The sequence below is a fragment of the Eschrichtius robustus genome, chromosome 11 (assembly GCF_028021215.1).
Source record: "Eschrichtius robustus isolate mEscRob2 chromosome 11, mEscRob2.pri, whole genome shotgun sequence".
In the NCBI taxonomy this organism is placed as follows: Eukaryota; Metazoa; Chordata; class Mammalia; order Artiodactyla; family Eschrichtiidae; genus Eschrichtius; species Eschrichtius robustus.
In genome coordinates this window covers 8,425,970-8,450,338 of record NC_090834.1, presented here as the reverse complement: position 1 = coordinate 8,450,338, position 24,369 = coordinate 8,425,970, and the positions used below count along the sequence as shown (strand labels likewise).

Here is a 24,369-nt window from a genome sequence, read left to right as displayed (position 1 = left end):
TGCCGATGGGAGTCTTTACAGGAAAGTCAAGACCCAAAGAAGCAGTCAGAACCAAGAGCTTATATACCTTTAAACAAAGAAATGATACATTTAAGGAGACGTGATAAGACAAAGGGGTTTGAAGTTGGGGCAGCAAATTGTGGGAAAGTGACTAGCAAATACGTGGGGGAAACCAGGAGAAGATCGGGGTTATTTTAGTGGGTCTGTTAGTACAGGTCCATTTTGGCATCGACTCCCTGTCTCCAGTGACAAGAATATTCTCCTCTTCTTGGTTCAGGGAGGGCACTTTTTTCATGGGAAATTTTATGACCTGCTTATAGGTAACAGGGAGGCCAGAGGGCCCTTCCTGAAGCTACTGTTTCTCAAGCGCCTTCAGCTCAAAATAATCAACATGCCAAAGTATCATATTTTGGGGTGGGGTGCTCTGAACCCCTTCATTGCCCTTGAGCTACCTTGCAATTCTGTAAGTTGTAGATAACTAATAGAAATGCAAAACAATTCTTGCCTATAGACACAAATTAATTCTGTCAAGTGGAAGTTCAATTGGCTTCCCTCTTCCCTGAATCCTGGAAAAAGTCAGCTTACCATCCATTTGTAAATTCATTTTGAAATTCCTTTACTCCATATAAATTTGTGTCTCCACTGCTCCTTTAAACTGGTTGCATCTTACTGGTTCCCTCATTAATAATTAAATTTTTAACCTGTTCTTTTTAAAGAAAATCTGTATGAGAGTCTTGTTTTACCTTTTTTGACACTTTTTAAAAAAAAACACTTTTTAACCTTTCTGTTTCCGGTAAAATGAGAAGGAACACTTCTAGTTGTGGGTTCTTTCCAGTGCAACACAAAACTTAGTTAAATTGAAACCGTAGACATTTACTTTACTAAAGGTTTCATCATAAGCTTATTTTATTTTATTTTATTTTGGCCGCACAAGGTGGCACGCGTGATGTTAGTTCCCAGACCAGGGATCAAATCTGTACCCTTCGCAGTGGAAGTGTGGAGTCTTAACCACTGGACTGCCAGGGAAGTCCCAAACTTATTTTATTTTTTAACTATACCTCTAGTAATCACATCAAAAGAAATCTGGCTTTCAAATGTTAGGTAGGGAGGGATAGTAATAAGAGCTTATATTTACTGAGTACTTAATATATTCCAGGCACCAATTTAGGTACTTTACTTGTGTTATCCCTGTGAGACAAGTGCTGAGAACGCAACCTTCCCTTTCTGTCTACAATCACAAGACTGCTATTTCACTGTCTTCGTTAGCATTACTTCACTTTTCACTTTCCTGGACTCTTCTGCCCAAGCAAATGCTTTGATTGTACATTACAGGAATTCCCATCAGCTCTTCAGTGGAAAGCATTAATAGACAGTATGTGCACTACAACTCTTTGAATCATATTATTGGGCAATAAAAAGAAAGGAAAAACGCATGCTTCAACACGAATGGACCTTGGAAACGTTATACTAAGTGAAGGAAGCCAGTCACAAAGGATCACATATGGTCTGGTTCCATTTATATGAAACAAAATAGGCATGGAGACCCACTCGGACCACCACCCACCCTCAACGAGTTCACATAAAGATTATTATTTTTTCTGATGATTTTTTAAATTGAAGTATAGTTGATTTATAATGTTGTGAACATAAAGATTATTTTAAACCGAAGATGTTTGAGATATACCAAATGCAGAAAGAAGCCTTTCAAGAGCATCCCTATGTGACCAAAAGACAACGCCTTGCAAGAGCAAAACTGACCTTAATCTCCTTGGGGAGCTTCACTGCCAGGAAGACTGACCTTTCACACCTGGAAGAGAAATTACATAAACAAATTTTATCAAGAACTGTCTTGCATTTGTTTCCCTAAAAACCCTTTTGTCTTTCTTAAAACAAAACAAACCCCAAAACACCAAACCTTTTGTACTTCCCATAGAAGCTCTCTTTCTCTCCTTTCTCCTTCTTCTATTAAATTGATATATAAACCTCTACCCACAGCAGTTCAGAGAGCCTCTTCATCTGAACGGTCCTGCATGCCTATGAATAAGACTTGTTTTCCTTTCTCCTGTTCATCTATTGTTAATTCAAAGGCCCCCATTATTGAACCTAAATTAGTAGAGAGAAAGGTTTTTCTCCCAACAGAGGGGATGGGGAGAGTTGGAGGAAAATGGGGAGTGACTGCTAACAGGTAGGGGGTTTATTTGGGGGGTTAGTGAAAATGTCCTAAAATTGATTGTGATGACGGTTGCACAACTCTGTGAAGTTACTAAAAACCATCGTATTGTACCCTTTAAATGGGTGAATTGTATGGTATGGGAATTATATCTCAATAAAGCTCTTTTTTAAAAAAGAACCTTTAAATCTCTGCTCTCAATCTTCACCCTGCTTTTTCTACCATTCCTAGTCTATCATGATTCTTACGCAGTCTTACCCAATCAAGTCCCCAAGTATGGAAAGAATTGCCTTGAACCAAACTTCGAATTCTCAGTAAATTTTGACTTAACCTTGCCCTCTAAGATACTGTGGAAGTTCTGTCCAGGTGGTATTCTCCCTCACTGTCCTAAGCAATAAACTCATCTTTGTCCTGTTGACAGAAGAGGTTGGTTTGGGAGTAAGCTTGTGTGTGTGTGTGTGTGTGTGTGTGTGTGTGTAAAATATACACCACATAAAATTTGCCATTTTAACCCTTTTTGAGTGTACAGTTCAATGGCACTAAGTACACTCATGCTACTGTTGCAGTCATCACCACCGTCCACCTCAACACCATTTTCATCACCCCAAACTGAAACTTCATAACCATTAAACGATAACTCCCCAGCCTCCCCCTGTCCCCAGCCCCTGGTAACGACTATTGTGCTTTCTGTCTCTATTCTAGGGACCTCATATAAGTAGAATTATACAATATTTATCCTCTTGTGTTGGCTTCTTTCACTTAGCATAACGTTTTCAAGGTTCATCCATGTAGCACGTGTCAGAATTTCATTCCATAAGTCCCGCAGTTCGTTCACATGCAAACCTCAAGTCATAATCTTCAGTGTCCTGCCTTCCACTCTATTTCATCCTCCCCTTAATTTCTGAAACACAAATCCGATCTCATTCCTTCTCTGATTCAAATGTCTTAATGTACGAGTCAGGCTATGGCAATTCTTGGCTGAAGCCAGCCTGCAGAAGTATTTGATTTGGCCTTCAGTTTTTCCAACATTTAAAAAATCAGGAGATTTCACGTGAAAATCTTGATTTCTGGCCTCGCTTACTGAATTTGATCATCTTGCAACATTTGTTGCATTGCCGAATGGCAACAACCACTTGAACCTGAGTAAAAGCCTCCTCCACCCAGTCCCTCCTGCTCAGCCTGTTGCAGGGCCTGCAAACATCTGACTTTCAAAGCCATGTCTGAACGGTCCCTCTGGGTCTGCAGGAAAAAGACAAGATTAAACTGCCGCCTCAGGCAGCAAGGAGAGGTAAAGGATTAGCTGTCAATTAGTATCAACATGGTGCCATCTTCAAAACAGACCTGAGCAGAAAAAAGAAACAGGCTGAGAGCCATAGCACATCATTTAGGGAAATTAAAATTATGTACATATAATAAAACAATTCACATCTTATAAGAACAAATACAAATAAAATGATACATATCAAACATTTTGGAACATTTATGTAGGAAAGGATAGAGAAAGGAAGAGGAGAATCACCCTTATCACTTTTATTTGTGATAAAGGGGAACATATAAATGAAAACAAATATATGATATCGTTTAAACGTGGAATCTAAAAAAAATGATACAAATGAACTTATGTACAAAACAGAAATAGACCCACAGACATAGAAAACAAACTTATGGTTACTAAAGGGGAAAGGTGGAGGAGAGATAAATCAGGAGTTTGGGATTAACATATACACACTACTATGTATGAAATAGGTAAACAACAAGAACCTACTATATAGCACAGGAAGCTATACTCAATATTTTGTAATAACCTATAAAGGAAAGAATCTGAAAAAGTATGTATACATATAACTGAATCATTTTGCTGTACACCTGAAACTAACACAACATTATAAATCAACTATACTTCAATTACAAAACAAACAAACAAAACAAGCAAGGCCATGCCCAGACCAAAGTTCAATGAACTCATTCAGTTATAACTGATATCCAAAAAAAAGTGTGTGTGTGTATATATATATATATATATATATATATATATATATATATATATACACCTGTGTATCTTAGCATCTCTGTCAGGACTGGGTCTAAGGCAGATATTTGATAAATTATTTGGTATCAGTGACCATCTTGAACCAGAAGTCTCCTCTTCAATTTCAGGAAGACAGTATAGAACAGTGGTTAAGTGTATAAACTTTGGAGTAACATGGATCTGTGTTTGGACTGGTTCTGCCACTTATTATCTGCCTGTCCTTGGGCAATTACTTAACCTCTGTAAATCTCAGTTCCTTATCTGTTAGCTGAGAGAGAAATGATTGATAACATAACACTTATATAGAGTTGGCTGAGGTTTACGTAAAGTAATGTACATATATACAAGCCCAGTTTCTGCCACGTAGGAAGCCCTCAATGAATAGCAGTTATGATGATCAATAATTTATTTGAATATTTTAGTTCAAGTGAATAAAGTAAGGCTTCTACTATTTTATTTGCAAATCACTGCCTGATAGGACATTATAATGTATTATTCTTAATGCCTTTCAGTGGCTAAAATATATTTTCACTGGTTTATTTGTGCAGGGAATCTTTGCCAACTGAATTTGGGCTCCTTCTAACTATCTATCTACAGACCATGTGGCCAAGACTCCTAGAAAACCTGCTTCCAGCGATGGCAAAAGAGGCAGCTAGCAAAATCTTACTGATGTACAATTTACAATGCATTTTCTCATTAAATGCATGCATTTAATTGAGGTGTTTAGGCCTTTTACATTTAATGTGATTAGTGATATGACTGGACTTAAATCTAATATCTTGTTGTTTTCTATTTGTCCCATCTGTCTCTCTCCCCTTTTTCTCTTTCTCTCTTTTTTTTTGGATTAACTATATTTTATGATTCTATCTTATTTCCCTTTTTGGCTTATTAACTATAGCTCTTCGATTTGTTATTTTACTGGTTGTTTTAGGGTTTATAGCTTACATCATTAACTTATTACAGTTCAACCTACAAGTAATATTATATTTGTGTATATGATAAGAACCTTAAAACAGTATTCTTTCATTACTCTTTTCCTGGACTTAATACTATTGTTGTCATTCGTTTTACTTCTACATACGTTATAAACCTCCAATATATTATTATTTTTGCTCTTAACATCCACTGTTTTCCAGAGATCTAGGAAATAAGAAAAAACTCTTTTATACACACATATTTACCTTTCTTAGATCTCTTCATTCCTTTGCGTGAACATGGGTTTCCATCTGCTGTGATATTCCTTTTTCCTGAAAAACTTCCATTAATATTTCTTGTGGGGTCCAGTGGTTAGGACTCTGAGCTTTCATTGCCATAGGCCTGGGGTCCATCCCTGGTCGGGGAACTAAGATCCCACATGCCCGGAGGCCAAAAAACAAAAAACAAAAAATTAAAGTTGCTGCTACATTCTCATATGGCTTTATTTCTGATGAGAAGTTTACTGTCTTTCTTATTTTTGATTCTCCAAACATAATGTTTCTTTTTCATCTCTGACTGGTTTTAAGCAACTTTTAAAATTTTTATTAAAAAAATTTTTTTTAGACCGCATCACGCAGCTTGCGGGATATTAGTTCCCTGAACAGGGATCGAACCTGTGCCCCCTGCAGTGGAAGTTTGGAGTCCTATCCACTGCACTGCTAGGGAATTCCCCCTAAGCGATTTGATTATGATGTGTCTTGCTGTAGTTTTTTTTTTCATGTTTCTTCTGATTTAGGTCTTATCTGTGGGTTTATAGTTTTCATCAAATTTGGACACACTTCAGCCATTATTTCTTCAAAAAATTTTCATCTCAGACATTGTATTTTAAACCTCTAGAAGTTTGATTTGGACCTTTTTGGTATCTTCTTGTGTCAACTTACTCAATTTTTTTCTTTACCTTGTTGAACAGGTAACAGTTACAATAGGTTTTTATGCCTTTATTGACTCACTCCATCATTTGTGTCATTCATGGATGTTTCTATTGAGCAGTTATTCTCATTATGCATATTTTCCTGCATCTTTGCATGCCTGGTCATTTTTTATTTGAATGTCAAACACTATGAATGTTTCCTTGCTGGGAGTTGACTATTTTTGGATTAATATACATATTCTTGAGCTTTTTTTCCCTGGGATATAGTTACCTTCCATGAAACACTTTAGTACTTTCAAGGATGAGGATAGCATTTAAACATTGTCGTGGAGGACAAAAAAGGTAGGCTGCTTTGTCAGAACAGCCTTTAGTAGGAACTAGTTTTTCCCACTACTGAGGCAATATCTTTCCAGGCATTATTATACCCTACGCCCTTTAATTATCATGGGTTTTTCCACTGTGGCTGGTGGCAACACGAAGTATTCCTAGTTCTTTGTGAGGTTCAGGGATTATTTCCTCTAAGCCTTTCAGGTGACTCTTCCTCAAACTTAAGTAGTTTCCTCATATGCATGCACTGGTCTCTTTCCTGAGTCCAGATCCAATTGCCTACTAAAATATCTCCAGTTGTACATATGGCAAGTACCTGGAACTCAACATATCTAAAACATAATTTATCTTCCTCCATAATTTCTACTTCTCATATAGTTCCAGTTTCAGGGAATGACATTTCTATCCATCAAATTAGCCAACCTAGGAACGCAAGTCCTAGTCTTGAGCCCTTTTTCTCTCTACCTCCTCACCCAGTCACCAGGTCCTTAAGTTTCTTCCTTCTTGCTATCTCTCTAAACTGTCTTCTGCAGATTCATGTTTTCATCATTTCTCCCTTGAATAATGGAAACAACCAGCCTCTAGCCTCTACATTCACTACTGCCAATCTCATTCACCTGAAATCCATGTGTCTCCTTGCTATGAGAGCGGTCTTTTGTAAATATGAATATAATCGTATCATTTTCCTTAAAGTCCCTCAGTAGCTCCTTGCTGTCACCAAGATAGTGTCCAAACTTTATGTGATGACCTAAAGCTATCATTTAACTGCCTATCTCAACTTCCATTAATTTATTCACTTATTCTTTCACAAATTTTTGAGTCCCTATTCCAATGCTAGACCCTGTGTTAGGCATGGGGATATAAAACAGAAGAAAGCAGTGATGGTCTTCCCCTAGTCTAATGGGGGAGACAGATAATTAAATAAGTGATTACAATTTAGCAGGGTGAATACTTTGATAAGAGAAGTTCAGGGTGTTCCAGGAGCTCAAAGGAGGAGCAGGGAGGTAGTTGGGGAAGGTTTCACAGACGATGTGATGGATGAGGAGGACTCGCCAGGAGAAAGGTGTATGCGTGGAGAGGATGGAGGAAGGCAGAGGGAATATGAAGACCCAGAAGAAAGAGGAAGTTGGTGTATTTTAGGAATGATGACTGAAAGGGTACAGAGAGGCATGTGGTGAAAGAGGTATGCAGACCCAGACACCCACAGCCCTTATAAATGATGATAAAGAGTTTAGACTTTATTCTGTTGGGAATGGGAGCCACTGAAGGCTCTTAGGCAGAAAGAAGAATAATCAGATTTCCATTTCCTAAAGCTCTATCCGGCTGCTGTGTAGGGAATGGATTAGAGGTAGCTGATTGGAAGCAGGAAGACTTTTCCAATAATTTAGGTGAAAGGTGATGGTGGCAGTCGAGATGGAATCAAGGGGGTGGATTTGAACACTTTTTTTAGGGGGTAGAATCAAAACTACTTGGTAATTGATTGGATGTGGGAGGTAAAGGAGAGGCAGTCAACTATGACTTCATCATATGTGCAGCCATACTGTCATTATTTCTGTTCCTGCCACATACCAGCACGTTTCTGCCTTAGGGCTATGTACTTGGTTCCCTCTGCTAACCCCAGACCTTTACGTGGCTGGCTTCTTCTCTGTATTCAAATCTCAACACATTCAAGTCAGCTCCTTCCCTTCAAATAGCCAATGGCAGCCGCCCTGCCAGCCGTTCTCTATGACATTTTCATGCTTGTTTTTAAAAATCACTTATCACTATTACCTTATTTTATTCTATTCTATCTATTTACTTGAATGTAAACTCCATTAAAGCAGACATCTTGTCTGTCTTGCTTACCACTAAATCCTATTATTTGAAAAGGGTCTGGCAAATAGAGGACACTCAGTAAATTGGAAGTTTATCTCTTGCCATTTCTCCTTCTATTCTATTCTGGCCATAATGAACAAATTACAGTGCTCTAAATATGCTGGGTAGCTTTGCTTGTGCTTTTTCCTCTGAGTAGAATTCCCTTCCCACCCTTTCTTTTCTTTGCTAATTCCTCATTGTTCCTCAAGACTTCGTTTTTATCACATTGCATTACCTTGTCTGTTTTCCCACTGGAGAGAAGCAAGTTGAGGGCATTAAGTATTCCAAACGTCTAGCCAAGGTAGGTAGATAGAGCACAGGCACTAGGTGAATGCTTATGTAGATCGCCGGGGAGCTTGTTAGAAATGCAGAGTCTTGGTCCTCACCCCAGATGGACTGAATGAGGATCTGTACCTAGCAAGATCCCCAGGTGATTGGTTTTCACATTAAAATTTGAGGAGTGCTACTTTAGTGGTGATAATACGGAGCCTAAATTTAACTGGGTGGCCTTGTGATCCATAACGGAAGGCAGGTATGGTAAAGAAAAAGGCATGGTTCTGGGAATCTGCCAAACCTGGTTGGATTTTTTTTTGATCAGTTACAACACTTAGATGGTTGTTATGAAATAATAAATAGGAAAGCCCTGGTACATGGTAGATACTTAATAAACCACAGCATCTCTCGCCCCTGGAAGATTCCAAGGCTAGAAACTAGGATATCTGGCCTCTGGATCTGGTATTGTCACCAATTCACTAAATCAAGGAACCATAGAGTTAGAAGGGACCTTCATATAGGTCTCATTTAGCAGCCTTGTGCTATAGAAACTAAGGCTCATAGCTAGACTGGAGATCACGTTTTCTGAGTTTCATGCTCTGCCACGCAGCTTCCTCACTTGTAAAATCAGGAAAATAATGCCCCTCCTAGTTGTTTCACAGATGGCATCTAATCTTCAATAAGTATGCAAGAGCTCTTTAATAATGCAAGGTATAATTATTGTTTTAAAAATCTGGATTTTATTATACGTGTTGGGATTTGTAAGATGTCCTTCCATCAAGCAAGTTAGAGTAGACTCATATCTACTAAATTCTTCCTAAAACCACACTTGAAAAAAATTTATTTATTTATTTTTGGCTGCATTGGGTTGCCGCGTGCAGGCTCTCTAGTTGTGGCAGGGTTTGTTGCCCTGTGGCATGTGAGATATTAGTTCCATGACCAGGGACCCAGCCTATGTACCCTGCACTGGAAGGCAGATTCTTAACAACTGGACCACCAGGGAAGTCCCCTAAATTCACACTTTTGAGAAACGATAGAGTTTGGAGGAATTGCTGCTATTGTAATTAATAATTACAATAATCAGTTTATCATTAAACCACTTAGTCTCTTTATAATAAGATATCTAAGCCTCAGCAAACTTCTTATTTTAATCAAAATTCCAAAAGAAATAAAAATCTTTTCTATGTAGTTCTTTATAATAAATAGTTGAAGATATCTACTCATATGGGGCAAAAAGGAAGTTTAGGAATGTCTCCTCTTTGTGATGATTTTAATCTTGGAGTAAATCAAGCAATAGATTTATAAGAAAAGGAAATGAGTGGGTATTCATAGATCTGGTCTCAGTGAAAATGAGATTATTGTCAAGGCTAAAATAAATAAGAAAGAAGTCCCCTCTCCAAAGGAGTTTACATATATAAATCCCAGGTTGGACCTTTTATTTCAGGGCTTCTGCTACTCTGAATGCTTAGTTTTCTTCTCCCATCGTGTTAGTTTCGACTTCGTGACCCTCTTCCTGAAAGAGAAGGTAGTTTCCACAGGCTCAGAGTAGGGGACTCGTCTGTTCTGGAATGGGGCTGGAGGATGGGCAGGGTAGAACAGGTCAACGACCCCACCCTCCAGCCCACTGAACTAACTGGAGGAGAGTCAGGAGGTCTGGGTAGTTGTTCTGCCACTGACCTTGAGTAAGTCAGTTGATACCTGGGCTCACACTATGTAAGGTTATACTAAAGAGCTTCCAGTAGTAAAAATCTGATTTTGTAGGTGGCCTGAGCGGAGCAGCTCTAAGCACACCTAGAGGTGAAGGAAAATAGGAAGTGGAAAAAATGGGGAGTGAGAGATATAAGAGGCTGGGAATAGGGGAGAAAAAGGTTATAGGTCAGGCTTGATGGTTCGATGCCAAGAAATTGCCGTCCCTGGGGTAGAGACGGACTGGTGGGGACAGAGATGAAAACAGTTTCATTTCTATTTACTTGATCGTTTTAATCTCAGCCAACACTTAGCTGTCAGAGAACACGCCTAATGCAGCCGAATTGCATGGCAGCTTGACCTATTCTTAGTCATTTTATTCTTAATCGTTAAGTGACCTTGATTTAAACCCATCATTGCTTAGTACCCTTTGGTTACTGAAGTCTCCAACCAAAGAGACCAAGATGACTTCTGCATTTTATTGTTCTGTTGTTAGGCTTCATAATAGAAAGACAAGCAACCCTGCAGAAGTAAATGGGAGAGAGCAAAGAACACGATACGGGATCAGGAAGTACGGCATCCCCGGAAGCGGCGCGGGTGGGCCTGGAGGACGGACTGCATTTCCCAGGCTCGGTCGCCACGGGGCCCCGCCCCCTCCGCCGCCGCGGCCCCGCCCCCTCCGCCCTGGCAGCTGGACTCGGCGCCCGCCTGACTTCCCAGCGGCCCCGTGCGGCCCGGGCATGCCCAGTGTGGGCGCAGCGGCCCCGGCCCTGGGAGCGCCAGGGCGGGAGCGGGTGGCCGGGAGCGGAGGGGCGTGGAGGAGCCGAGCGAGCCAGCGGTGGGCCAGGGGCCGGGCCGGAGCCGGAGCCGCGGGGGCGAAGCTGCCGGGTAGGTGCAGTTCTGCCGAGCCTGGCCCTGGCGCCGCGCAGCCTGCGCGCGCGGCAGGGGCCCCGGCGGCTGGGGCGGCGAGGGCGTGTGAGGGCAGCAGGGCCCGAGCGCGGGGTTGGGAGGTGCGGGTGGGGGCCGCGCGCGGGGACGCCTGGCGGGAAGGTGCTGCGGCGGCGGGGCAGGGCCGGGGCGCGGGACGCAGCGCGGGCGAGCCTCTGCCCAGGTGCGGCGCGGCTGTCTTTAGCTCCCCGCTTGATGGGAGGTGAGCATGCCCCGCGCTTCGTGCACGGCTGTGGTTGCGGAGGGAGACCAGCTTCCAGTCGGGTTTGCCAAGGAGCTGGGGGGAAACGGGTCCGAAGGGACCTGTGGGCTCTGAGCATCCGGGGAGCCCGGCGGGATGTGAGGATGCTTACCTTTAGTGAAACTGGAGTGGGATGTGACAGCCTCCTGCTTTCCGGACTTGCGTTTCTGGGTTTAGTGACTTAGAAATGAAACTACAGGACCGTGCCTCAGTAGATGCTTAATAAGTTCTCATGACTGTTTAGGAATTTAATGGCCAGCTGTATTTACAGGCTTACGAGACATTTTGTCCATGGGACGCTCGGGTTAAACAAAAATCCTCATCGCAAAGCTTGAGTAAAAAGCCCCGACTGAGGGTTCAGACACCGGGGTTTTGAAGTTCGCTGTAGCCTTTCACGTGCTGTAATCTTGGGCAAGCCATTTAACTTCGGAGATTCAGTTCCTCCGTCTGTGAAATGCTGTGAACCAGATGTATCTCATGTCCACTACAGTTGGAGGGTTCCCTCCGTGTTATACAGTCTCTGGTCTCAAATCGTGGCAGGTTGCTTTTCTCCATGCCTGAGCTTTTTGTCAAACCGGATAATATTTCTGGATATTCCGGATAATTCAAATAGGATTTGCGTATAAAACTGAAGTGACTTGTCCTTCACGGGCCACTATTGGTCAGTAGGTGACCTGCCACTTGGTACTTGCAGAAGCCAGTTGTTAATGGCCATGGTTCAGGTAACACAGCTCCTCTCCTTGGATTAGGACCCACACGCTTCCAGCTGTGTCAGCACCTTGTGAAGAAACCCAGACTAAGTTAATCGGCTTCCTTAAACTCCCAGACTAGCTCATTCTGTAGTGGGATTATGTTTATGTAGAAGTTAAGTTTTTATTTTCATGTTACTGCACTTTGTACTCAAAACCTATGAAAAATTTTAATACCCTTAATTCAGAGATGAGGAAGTAGGTGGTTAAAAGTGAATCCATGATAATCTTTAGAAAGTAGTGTCTTATATATCATCATTGAGCTTTAACTATTCACTTGTCACTGAGTATCCTATCACTCAGGTGTTTTTTGTTTGTTTTTAAGTGGGAGCATTAACGAAAGTTTCTTACCCTAGAAACTTCTCTACCTGAAGTGAGTGCATCTGTGTAGGATTTGACCCAAGGAGAAGATGGTACATGCAGTGTTGTGCAAGTTGCCTTCCCTCTGCTGTATTCCCTGCTCTTCCTGTTCTGGGTGGCAGTAGTCCAGTTGGGTCGATAAGGTACCGTTTGGTGAAGTGGTCATTAGGGAAAGTGTGCTTATGTTTTGAAATTCGAGGTGTATAGAAGCTGCCTGTGAAATTGTCATTATGGTCTATCTCTTAAATTAAGAATACCCTAGATTGGTTTAGTCAGGTTTGAGAACTTTAGAATCCCAAGTCCTTAATTAAACTTTTGAAAATGGGTTTTCCATTCACCTTAGACATTACATGGGAGCATAGTATTTTAAAAATACTTATACACGTGAACTTTCAAGTTATTATTTTATGAAGCTAGATTTCTCATTCACCTAAGAAATAAATAAAATGGGAAAGCTATAGAGTGTTAAAGAATATTTATACACGTGGACTTAACCTTTTTCTGGCCTAGTTTAAAATTCATTGTTTCCTGCATGCTTGTTAAAATTGTACATATATGTATACATTTAAAGTTGGAACACAGGGAAGGCATATTTGGGGGTCTTGGTGGGAAATTTCACATCATACTTTGAACTTATCTGTGTGCTGGAGGGCCCTGTGTATGAAGTGCAGATTTAGTAATTTTTGTTAGAACTTTCATTTTGCTCCTGTATTTGTATTCAAGTAACATCAAGCACAAATATTGCTTAGGAGGATACTGAAGTGTAATTATCACCCATCTCATGATCTCAAATCTCAAAAGTACTTGGGACGTGTAGGAGGGGTAGTTAGGGACATCAAGGCCCAGAGAAGAGATTACTAATCCATGTAAAAGTGAAAGGGTGGTAAGTGATTTAAAAATTTATTGATTTCAGGTTTTGCAGTAGTTACAGGTATAACCTCAGTTAGTTAACTGTGCTAGTATCTACCTAAGTGCTAGAATCTACTGCACTCCTATTAGAGAAGTTTGTGGAAAACGTCATCAAATGTACATGAAGTAACTTGAAGATAAATATTTTTCCCCGATTATGCTCCGTCTCTTTCCAGGTGCTTCATGATGAGACATCTGGGGACACTTCTCTCTCCTTTGTGTAGTTGATAGTTTGGGCGGTGAAGAGATGGCTGACAGTGTCAAAACCTTTCTGCAGGACCTTGCCAGGGTGAGTATGTCAAGTCATCTTTTGACCATTTTGCTGCAGGAACTGACTAGAAAATCCTTCAGGTATTTTTGAAATTTTTATTATATTTGTTGGGTTCTTCACCTACAAGTTTTCATTCTGATCCACACTGCTCGAGGGAGAGGTATTATCCTGCATCTCGCAGAAGCTTGGGAGAACTGTCTAGTGAGTGTCTGTAGTATTGAAACCCTGTTCAGCTTGGCCCCAGACCCTTTTTTTTTTTTTTAAACTTTATTTATCAAAATTTTTTTTTTTTTGGCCATGCCACATGGCTTGTGGGATCTTAGTTCCCCGACCAGGGATTGAACCCTGGCCCTTGGCAGTGAGAGCGTGGAGTCCTAACCACTGCACCGCCGGGGAATTCCCTAAACTTTATTTTGGAATAATTTTAGAGTTGCAGGGCTGTACAGAGAACTCCCCTATATCCTTCACCAGGTTCTCCTAATGTTAACATCGTATGTAACCATGGTATATTGTTGAAGACCAAGCAATGAACATTGGTACAGTGCTATTACCTAAACTCCTTTGTCCGGATCTACACTGTAGGACCCGTCTTATTCTCCCATTCTACAAGGCGGAGATGATGATGCTCTAGAAAAATGTCCCATAGGGATCTGTTTAGGATGCAGTCACCCACGTGATCAGTAGCATAACATTCCATTACAGTGGCTGTCTGAGGTCTAATGCCCTAGTTGCAGCCCCTGTAGCTCTATTCCCGGGAGCAGGAGAGAGGCCAGTTCTGACAGGGAGTGGGAGTGTTTAGAAGTTTATCACCTTTGAATCAAAGAGGGGGGAATTGAAGGAATATCTTAGAAGGACCAAAGAGAATTCATGCAATGTGATCTTCTTTTAATACCTTACGTCCTTTTGTGCGATAAAATTTCAACCCTGGATCGGTTCGGTTATACGATGTGAACTTTGTGTGTCTGTCTGCCCCACCACGAGACTGTAAGTATCTCAGAAGTGGGGATGCTGTCATCGTCCTAGCACATACTAGGCCCTAAGCCATTTGAACTTAACTATCTTAAAATTTTAAACTGTTTGTGGAAGATTTAGAGGTTAAAAAGCAAAATAAGATTAAACATTTCTTATAGATAAAAGATCAGGTGCCATGCTGCCAATTTATGCTCCTATCGGCAGGTACTTCATGAACTTGTCCATTTCTCTGTATCCTGACAGTTTTCTCTAACATTTGTTTTCGCTCATAACAGTAGGTGAAAATGCCATTCTTAAATCCAGGTTGGCCATTGCTCCCAGAATGCCTTTTTCTGCTGCTGCTTTTTTTTTTTGGCTGCGTGGCATGTGGGACCTTAGTTCCCTGACCAGGGATCGAACCCGCGCCCCCTGCATTGGAAGTGCGGAGTCTTAACCACTGGACCACCAGGGAAGTCCGCTTTTTTCTGCTTCTTGATGAAGTTGAATACCCTAGTCCTTCCCACTCTACTTTGGACATAAATCTGTTGTGGTACTTACTAAACTATAAATTTTTATTTATTTTTTTCTTTTGGTTTACTTGTGTACTTTTCCTGCTGAGTTATAAGTTTCCTGAGCATTTCCATATGTTGTCTGGCTCATTGAAGATGCTCAATATGGGAGTGGGTGGATGAATGAGTGCAGTCCTTTGAACTGGGTAATAGGTAGTTCTGATGTTTGTAGTAATAACAGTAATCTTTCTGCCACTGGGGCTCTTCCAGTCATTGGCAAGTGCCTCCATCAGTGACTTATAGACTTAACAACCCTCTCCCTCAGCATACACTGTTGAAAGACATTCTCCTCCAGCTACACTACAATGTTGTTTCTGTCTTATGTGGCGTGCTCTTATCCTACAGCTTTTCACACTTTTACAGTGATTATTTCTTTGTGTCTTCCATTAGCCTTGGTCCAGCCCTGGTCCTTTCTTGAGACCAGTGTTTAGTCTACCCTAGTATTGCTAGTTTAGTACAGGATGTAGATCGTACTTGTAGACATTAGATTGGTACTGGAAGAGTATAGAGGAGGGCAATAACTTGGCTTTATAGTGTCGGTAAGTGTTAGAGGGAGTAGAAAACCACTATTTTGCAACCATGTTATTCAAGATTGGTTTGGGCAAGAATTGTTAATTGATGCTAAATCTAGGGGAGAGGACTTGATGAGCAGGATATTTGCCTGGTCTCAGAAATGTCTGCCCACAGATTATCTATTAGTTGCAAGGAGAAAAATTTGCAACCATACAATGGAGCTGGATAACACCTTGACTGAATATGTAAAATTGACATCACCAGCAAGGTGAGACAGATATCACATGCCTCTGGATGTAATACCTGGAAGGGCACACCATCACTTATGTGATATTCCTGCCAAAAATACGTAACCTGGGACCTAATCATGAGGACACAAACCTAAATTGAGGGCATCCTGTAAAATAACTGACCTGTGTACTTCATAAAGGAAGACACGTTAAGGAGCTGTTCCTGATTAAAGGAGACTGAAGAGATATGAGAGCTAAATGCAACATGTGATTCTGAACTGATGTCTGATACTTGAGGGGTAAAACTGCTATAGAGGGCATTACTGGGACAAATCGGGAAATTGGAATATGGACTGTAGATTAAACTCTTTCAATATTTAATTTCTTTAATAGATAACTATCTTGTTATATTAAAGAATATTGTTCTTAGGAAATATACACTGAACAATTAAAAGTAAAGAGACATGACACAGCAACCTACTCAAATGACCTAAAAAAATGTGTGTGTGTGTGTGTATATATATATATATATATATATATATATATAAAAAAACAAGAATAAATAACAATGTGGCAAAATAGCTGGTGAATCCCGAGAAAGGGTATTAGGGAGTTCTCTGTTCTTGTAGCTCTTCTGTAAATTGGGAATTATTTCAAAATAGAAAAATACCAAGGGTCCCCTAAGCTTTGTAGCAAACTAAGTACCATGATTTCCACTGTTACTTCATCACTTTACTGTATGTAACTTCGGAAAGTCTTCTGATCCAAAATCTTCCCTCTTTAAAAATAATACTCTTGTGTGTAGGGAATCAAAGACTCCATCTGGGGAATTTGTACCATCTCAAAGCTAGATGCTCGAATTCAACAAAAGAGAGAGGAGCAGCGTCGAAGAAGGGCAGGCAGTGTCCTGGCTCAGAGGAGAGCCCAGAGTATAGAGAGGAAGCAAGAGAGGTAAGGAGTGGAGGCTGATGTCAGAAAACATCTGAATTCCCTTCTGTGGGCACTTTAGGAAGTGATTAAACTTAGTATAGAATTCAGACACCACATAGTGACTTGGAGTTTCAATACCCCATTATTTGTCTTTTGTACTTTCTCCCCCAAAAAAGTTACAGGTGATTCCCCCCCACTCCCCTCACATTGAATTAAACCGGTGTCTAGCAGTAATCCTTGTTCAAAATGTCGGGGTGTTTAAAAGAAATCAGGATGGTGAATAGAGAACCATAAAAAAATTACTTGGATTGATGGATACTTCTAGGAGCGCCTGTGTGGATTTTGATAGAAGAACCTCAGACATCCTCTTCTAGTCTCCAGTCTTGGATTTTAGAAAATACAGTTTTTTGTGTGTTTGTTTTTTTAAGAAAAACTGCTTCTCTTGAAATATTTTTAGCCTTTTCTTATTGACATTAGGAGAGAACATTGGGAGAACAGTAGGTGCTGGAAAAATAATATGCCAACAAAAGATATAAAAAGGAGAGCTACTGAATGACACTATGGAAATAGCCTGTATGCCTTTTAAGCTAAATACATGTGGTCTTTTCCAGTGAACCACGTATTGTTAGTAGAATTTTTCAGTGCTGCGCTTGGAATGGTGGAGTATTCTGGGTAAGTTCTTTTTCGTCAAATTCCATGCCTTATAAGCATCTTTTTTTTTTTTTTTTTTTAATATATTTATTTATCTTTGGCTGTGTGGGTGGGTCTTCGTTTCTGTGCGAGGGCTTTCTCTAGTTGCAGCAAGCGGGGGCCACTCTTTATCGCGGTGCGCGGGCCTCTCACTATTGCGGCCTCTCTTGTTGCGGAGCACAGGCTCCAGATGCGCAGGCTCAGTAGTTGTGGCTCACGGGCCTAGTTGCTCCGCGGCATGTGGGATCTTCCCGGATCAGGGCTCGAACCCGTGTCCCCTGCATTAACAGGCAGATTCTCAACCACTGTGTCACCAGGGAAGCCCTATAAGCATCTTTATTCAGATTATTTTGGTGTTCATGGTTCTCAACCGTCTTCTTGAAATTGAGACAGGTAGCTTTCACCTGCTAATACGTGCTTAAGGCCATCACTCAGGATTCTGTGCACCTTCACTCATTTTATTCCCACTCAGAGAAAACTTGTATGTAAATATCAGGAATAGATAGCCCTGAATATACACTTTTTTCTTAAATGACTTAGTCACAAGTTTTAATGTGAATAGGTAACAATTTCTTGTGACATTGTCTGGACATTTTGGTTAAGAGCAACTATGGGGGCTCAGAGGGGAAAGACAGATGGATATGGGCAAGGTTCTCCCTTTGTCTGGCCATAGCAATGTCCTCGAATTGATTACTATTGAAACTCTTACCAGAAGGTTGCCTACAGCTGACTGAGAACCAACACAGGCTTAAGTGAAATTTGAGTACTTTGAAGAACAAATAGTTAAGTATTTTCTTGGACTTGAAATTCAGTATAATTCAACTTGTTAATCTAAACATTTCACAGATGTTTTTAGGTGTTAGCTTTAATTAATAAAATATGACTGTGTACTTAGTATATGCCTGTAGTTTGGCGTGACTACTAATTGAAATGTTCTTCTAGTCCCCCAGAAGTTTTACTGTTTTCATAGGCAGTGTCAGGTTTGTACTCCTCAGCTGGAGAACTGGGAAATAGAACTAAGTCCAATTTTGGTACCACTTCAGGGCTCCTGATTTGTAAAAGGCACTTCCATCTGGAAAATAATTACACTGAAACTTGGAACTCCTGTTTTAAAGAAGGGCTTTTAATGTTTACCTTATTTCTTCTCTCCTTTAGTTCAGTCTCCTTTTGTTTTATCGAGTGTTTATTCCCGTGCTTCAGTCAGTAACGGCCCAAATTATTGGTAAGTATATCCATTGCCGAGGTGAGAGGTGTTTCCCTGTGTCTCCCTCAGTCTATTGAACGCTTCCTCTGTACCCGCAGCTTTAGATGTTTTTAACTCAAATCTCTCAACAACCCTTTGGGTATTGTTACAGATAGCATTTTATAGATGAGGAAATGGAAATTGGTTACCAAGGTTAAACCATTAGTAAGTGGCATAGCTGGGATTTGAACCAGGGTGGTTTCCTGCATACAGTGTACTGCTGGTCACTGACATATCAGTCACCACCCGGTAAGCAGGTTTGTCTCAAGGTAAGCAGCACATCTCCGTGGCTACTCCGAACTGGAGTTGTGGCCAGAATTCGGTGTGTCTATGAAGAATAAGACTCTCTGAAATAGGTGCAGTGATGTGCTGGCAGGAAACAAAGATGTATGTGCGTGGAGTAGGGGTTGCATATTTGGTCTTCTGGTTTTCCATTTCTCCAGTTAAACTAATAAGCCTTTCCGCCTTTCTTAGGTGATCCGTCACTACATGGGGATGTTTGGTCGTGGCTCGAGTTTTTCCTCACGTCAATTTTCAGTGCTCTTTGGGTGCTCCCCCTGTTTGTGCTTAGCAAAGTTGTGAATGCAATTTGGTTTCAGGTAGGTCCAGGGCAGAATGGAGTCTGGGGTTTATGGCATAATGGATCGCCAGGTGGCAGGTTTCAGCCTGCGAAGTTAGTGGCCATGTAGGGAGCGATGTCACAGCCTTAACTTTTCTTGGTCAAGCAGCCAGTGGGTGATCTCTGTGCTCTTGTAAAATGGAATTATCCTCTCAGGTCCCCAGAGCATCTCATGGCCAGATGTCCAGGGGCTTCTCTCCCCTGGCAGGTCTCATGGCAGATCAGTGGCCTTAGCTTTGGGGATGGATATTGAGGCCATTTAATTCATGTTTTGGTGAGCGCCTTTCTCTCTTACAGGATATAGCTGACCTGGCCTTTGAGGTATCAGGGAGGAAGCCTCACCCATTCCCTAGTGTCAGCAAAATAATTGCTGACATGCTCTTCAACCTTTTGCTGCAGGCTCTTTTCCTCCTCCAGGTGAGACTGGCCTTCTGGGCGCATGGAGCAGATTAAGAACAGAAGATTCATTAGAGGGAGCTTCACAAAGACAGGGTATCGCATTTATACTCAGCAGATATGTTTATGGGAGGCAATGATCTGTAAATCATTTTTTCACAGAAACAACTAGAGACTTAAAATCATAAAATGGTAAAGAAACATGAATTTGCCTGCTCCTCCCTGCCACCCTGAGCATTCTTCACTCTCCTGCTATTCAGAAACTTGAGAAGCAACCATCAGGCTATCTAGGTAGAGAGTGATGACTCAGAGTGGCAGGTGAACAGTGTCAGGTCTCTGAAGCTTTGGAATTGAGATTCTCCATACTTGTTCTTCAGGGGATGTTTGTGAGTCTCTTTCCCATCCATCTTGTTGGTCAGCTGGTTAGTCTCCTGCATATGTCTCTTCTCTACTCACTATACTGCTTCGAATATCGTTGGTTCAATAAAGGTAAGCCTGTCTAAAGAAACTCAGAACTTGGAGGCCCAATTTGGAAATGGTGCTGCTAAGTAGACTTCTTAAATTCTTCAGTACTTAGGCCCTTGGCAAACCGTCTTTGGAATGAAGCAGCCTTTTTGGCAAGAGGGGACTTGCATGTGGCTTGGGGGGTTAACCCTTAACTTCGTTGCTGGGGAACGTAGCAGTGTGGCATCATCCGTACGGAGCTTAGTGTCACGTCGCTCTGACAGAGCCGTAAGATGGCATAAGTGAGCACGAGTTATTTTAAATTAGAGAAATTAATTTGATGTTGGTGCATACAGATTATTTTGGGGGATATTTTGAAAGTCCTTGGCATATTTGGGTGTGGTTGGTTGAAAGGGGTTCATTGATTCCTAGAGGATAGCTGCCTTTTTTTGATTCTTGCTTTGTTCAAGACCAATACTGACAGAGGATCCTGGTGTTGTAATTCAGAATTCACTTAGCCTGCCAGCTTTGAAATTGTGATTGTTCAATTGTAAAAGCTTCGCCTAGAAGCTTTATGAGAGTTGGACAGTTCTAATTTATATGCTTTAGTTGTGTTCTAAATGGCAGATCGGTACCTACAACTCAAACCTCAAATAAATTGTCTACCATATTTAGTCATTTGACTGAAAGGAAATGCGCAGCCTAATGGTATTGGCTCCTTGTTTTAGGAATTGAAATGCACCAGCGATTGTCAAACATAGAAAGGAATTGGCCTTACTACTTTGGATTTGGTCTGCCCCTGGCTTTCCTCACAGCAATGCAGTCCTCCTACATAGTCAGGTAATTTGACTGTAGGGACTTGAAGGGGACTGGTAAAAATACTCAGCGTAGGGGGCCCCTTCTGTATGCCTGGTTCTGTGCTAGGCATTCTGCATTCTTATTTGGCCATCAGGAGGTCTGTAGGATTTTTTCTCCCTGATAGATAGTCATAGACATTTGTCAGTTAGCATTTTTTTTTTTTTTTTCGCCCCGTTTTGTGGCATGCTTAGTTCCCCAACCAGGGATCGAACCCGTGCCCCCAGCAGTGGAAGCACGGAGTCCTAACCACTGGACCGCCAGGGAATTCTCAGCATTAAAATATAGTCTGCATGATCATAAGTGCCATATTCTTTCTTCTGTTTTGCTTCCTGGAACAATGTTAAACATAGCCAGCGCTTAGAAAAATCCTTTTTTTTTTTTTTAAAAGATGTGTTTGATACATTAAGGGTCCATCAAGCCATGATATTTAGCACTGGAGGCAAAGAACTTTGGGCTTCTAATATCTTCAAAGTCATGGCTGTTTTGAAGGTGACTAATTATTTCTTTTCTTTTTTTTTTTTTAAACAGTGGCTGCCTATTCTCTATCCTCTTTCCTTTATTCATTATCAGCGCCAATGAAGCAAAGACCCCTGGCAAAGCATAGTAAGTATTAGCCAGTATTAGCTAAAATGTGTTAAGTTTTTTTGGTCTAAAGTGTTGGGGCCATAACACTGCAATTATGTGAATGAGACATTTTTGTTAAGGTTTTTTAAAAATAACCTTACATTGCAGGAAACTATTAATATACAGTTCAACGAGAGAAACACTTCTGGGATGTACCCCCAGATTTTCCCCGTGCACATGTGCAGATATGTGTTTCAGAAATTGCTGCTATTATACATATTCTTAAAATGTAACAGTTCACCGAATAAGGCACTTATTACCTGTAGTTGAGCTCATTTTGTAAGAATGGCCAACTTTTTAAAAATAGTGGGCCATGTGTTCTGGCTACAGGAGTTTATTGATAATGACAGTAAAACAAAGTATTTTAAAACGAATCTTTAGTAACACTAGCACTCTGAAAGTTTTATCACTTCAGAGAAAAGCCCAATCTTTTGATCAATTTTGGTTAAGTCAGTGAGGATACACTTATTAGAAATTTCCAATCTGCTTTGGGTTCTTGTATGTTCTTGCTATCCAGTAAATGCTAAGTGTGTATCTTTTTTTTTTTTTATATAGAATTTTATAGTTAGCAGAGGACTTTGAAAACCTTATTTTTTTTTTTTAAAGGTTTGCATTTTTTTTTTTTAATTTATTTATTTATGGCTGTGTTGGGTCTTCGTTTCTGTGTGAGGGCTTTCTCTAGCTGCGGCAAGCGGGGGCCACTCCTCATCGCGGTGCGCGGGCCTCTCACTATCGCGGCCCCTCTTGTTGCGGAGCACAGGCTCCAGACGCGCAGGCTCAGCAATTATGGCTCACGGGTCCAGTTGCTCCGCGGCACGCGGGATCCTCCCAGACCAGGGCTCAAACCTGTGTCCCCTGCATTGGCAGGCAGACTCTCAACCACTGCGCCACCAGGGAAGCCCCTAAGTATGTATCTTAATGTAACTAACTTTCTCTTGAAGCTCTCCTGAAAATGAAATACACATAGCATATGATATCTTCAGACATAGCTTGAAGTTTGTACCCTAGAAAGGTACTTCTTGAGTCAGAATTAATCTAAAACAGAACTTCATTTCCTCTAAGCCCTGATACTGCAAATGGTGATACTACTGCACTCCTGACAGGACCCAGCGCATTCTTTAGTTGCTGCCTGTTTAATCTGTGTGTCTAACCTCTGTATGTGCTTGATCAAATTTCTGGTGTCTTGTTTTCCCCTGTATCATTTTAAATTGAAAGTAGTCAAGTAAGTTGTCAAATAATTAAAACAATTTTGCTCACCTGGGGGGTCTAACAGGTTGGGTCTCTTTTGCCTTTTAGCCTTTTCCAGTTGCGCCTCTTCTCCTTGGTGGTTTTCTTAAGCAACAGACTCTTCCACAAGACGGTCTACCTGCAGTCTGCCCTGAGTAGTTCAACTTCTGCGGAGAAGTTGCCCTCACCACACCCATCTCCTGCCAAACTGAAGGCTGCTGAGGGCCACTGAGTCGCCTGCCACCCAGAGGGGATGGTGGGATTGGAAGGATGCCGCGTCAGCTCTTTTTCTCGTTCACCTCCCCGACCAGGGAAGGCAGGACCCACCCTGCCAAGGGCCCTGTGCATATTCCCTTCTCTCTGAGGAATCGGGATTTTTGTCTCTGGTGCACGTAAGGCAGAATCGTCCTGACACCAGTATGGATTTTAAACACCGGTGAGTCTGAAAGGACCACAGGTTTTTCTGCAGCTCTTTTCTAGCATCTGCCAGCCCCCGTGCCTGGACTGATTTGAATACTTTTTCTCCCTGTGCCATTTATCCTCCCACCTCCCCTTCCCGCCTTCCACCATCCTTGGATGAATGGATTTTTGTAATTCTAGTTGTTGTATTTTGTGGACCTGTTGTTTTGGTTTTTCTGTGAAGCACATATATTGGACGTGGGAAGTAAAGGAGACTCTGCTGCTCCTGGTCACTCCCGTTATAGCCATCACTGTCTTGTTTCTTGTAACTCAGGCTGGATTTGGTCTCTTGCTCCACTGCAAAAAAAAACAAGCCTGAAGAGATGGGACAGGAGGAAAGACCTCACAGCCAGATCTGCTGGGTTTTGAGGAGTGGTTTTCTTTCTTCCCCTTGAAGGGGAAAAAGCTTTTTTCACTGGTACATTTAAAGCTCCCCCAGCTATAGGGAGGTACCAATTTTGGACAAGTGCCACTGCAACACAGAATGCTCAGAGAACCTGAACTTTTAAACTCTGGAGGTCTGAACTTTACTGTTGGCCACTGCTGGGTCTGTCTGGTATTTCAAAGGAATATTGGGTGCTGCAAATAGGAACTGAAGGGGTAAACTTATTAAACCCATTAAACCTGTGATTGGTTGCTGTTTTCCTGTCATTTTAAAGAGACTAAATATGGAGGGAGGGGCAGGTGTCAAAGCACTTGCACAGTTTTAAGACATCACAAACGTGAGCTTGTTTCCCACAAATGTGCAACGGTTGAAATTTACAAGTCGTCACTTCAAGAAACATATTCATGGAACCCAGGACTTTGTCTTGGATAATTTGGAAGATTAGTTCTGAAAAATGTTCCCTGAAGAAGTTTGGGTTATGTGATTATAATCATGTTAACGTCTTGTGAAAGAATTTGGGATTGAGTTGTTTTAAAGTCTATATGTACATCTGTCCTGTGTACTCATG

At 41.3% G+C, this 24,369-nt stretch overlaps 1 protein-coding gene across 2 annotated transcripts; it reads left to right on the top strand.

Annotated features, from left to right (window-relative positions):
• Positions 1 to 10,911: 10,911 nt before the first annotated feature.
• Positions 10,912 to 24,046, top strand: EI24 (EI24 autophagy associated transmembrane protein). 2 transcript variants are annotated; one of them, XM_068554363.1, is made up of 12 exons: positions 10,912 to 11,073; positions 12,480 to 12,626; positions 13,569 to 13,681; positions 16,732 to 16,877; positions 17,468 to 17,528; positions 18,702 to 18,768; positions 19,264 to 19,388; positions 19,706 to 19,825; positions 20,182 to 20,293; positions 20,977 to 21,088; positions 21,635 to 21,709; positions 23,027 to 24,046. In XM_068554363.1, exons 3-12 carry the CDS (start codon positions 13,640 to 13,642, stop codon positions 23,187 to 23,189), a joined length of 1,023 nt encoding a protein of 340 aa, XP_068410464.1. In that variant the 5' UTR covers positions 10,912 to 11,073; positions 12,480 to 12,626; positions 13,569 to 13,639; the 3' UTR covers positions 23,190 to 24,046. The 2 variants fall into 2 exon arrangements, with proteins under 2 accessions (XP_068410464.1, XP_068410465.1); XM_068554364.1 differs by lacking the exon at positions 12,480 to 12,626.
• Positions 24,047 to 24,369: the final 323 nt, after the last annotated feature.

What these genes read in the sequence shown, in the direction of transcription:
- EI24 (XM_068554364.1), top strand. Translation starts at nt 13,640, where the DNA reads ATGGCTGACAGTGTCAAAACCTTTCTGCAGGACCTTGCCAGG. An exon ending in AGTAACGGCCCAAATTATTG is followed by an intron (nt 18,769 to 19,263) that starts GTAAGTATATCC and finishes CGCCTTTCTTAG; the next exon opens with GTGATCCGTCACTACATGGG. An exon ending in AAGACCCCTGGCAAAGCATA is followed by an intron (nt 21,710 to 23,026) that starts GTAAGTATTAGC and finishes TTTGCCTTTTAG; the next exon opens with CCTTTTCCAGTTGCGCCTCT.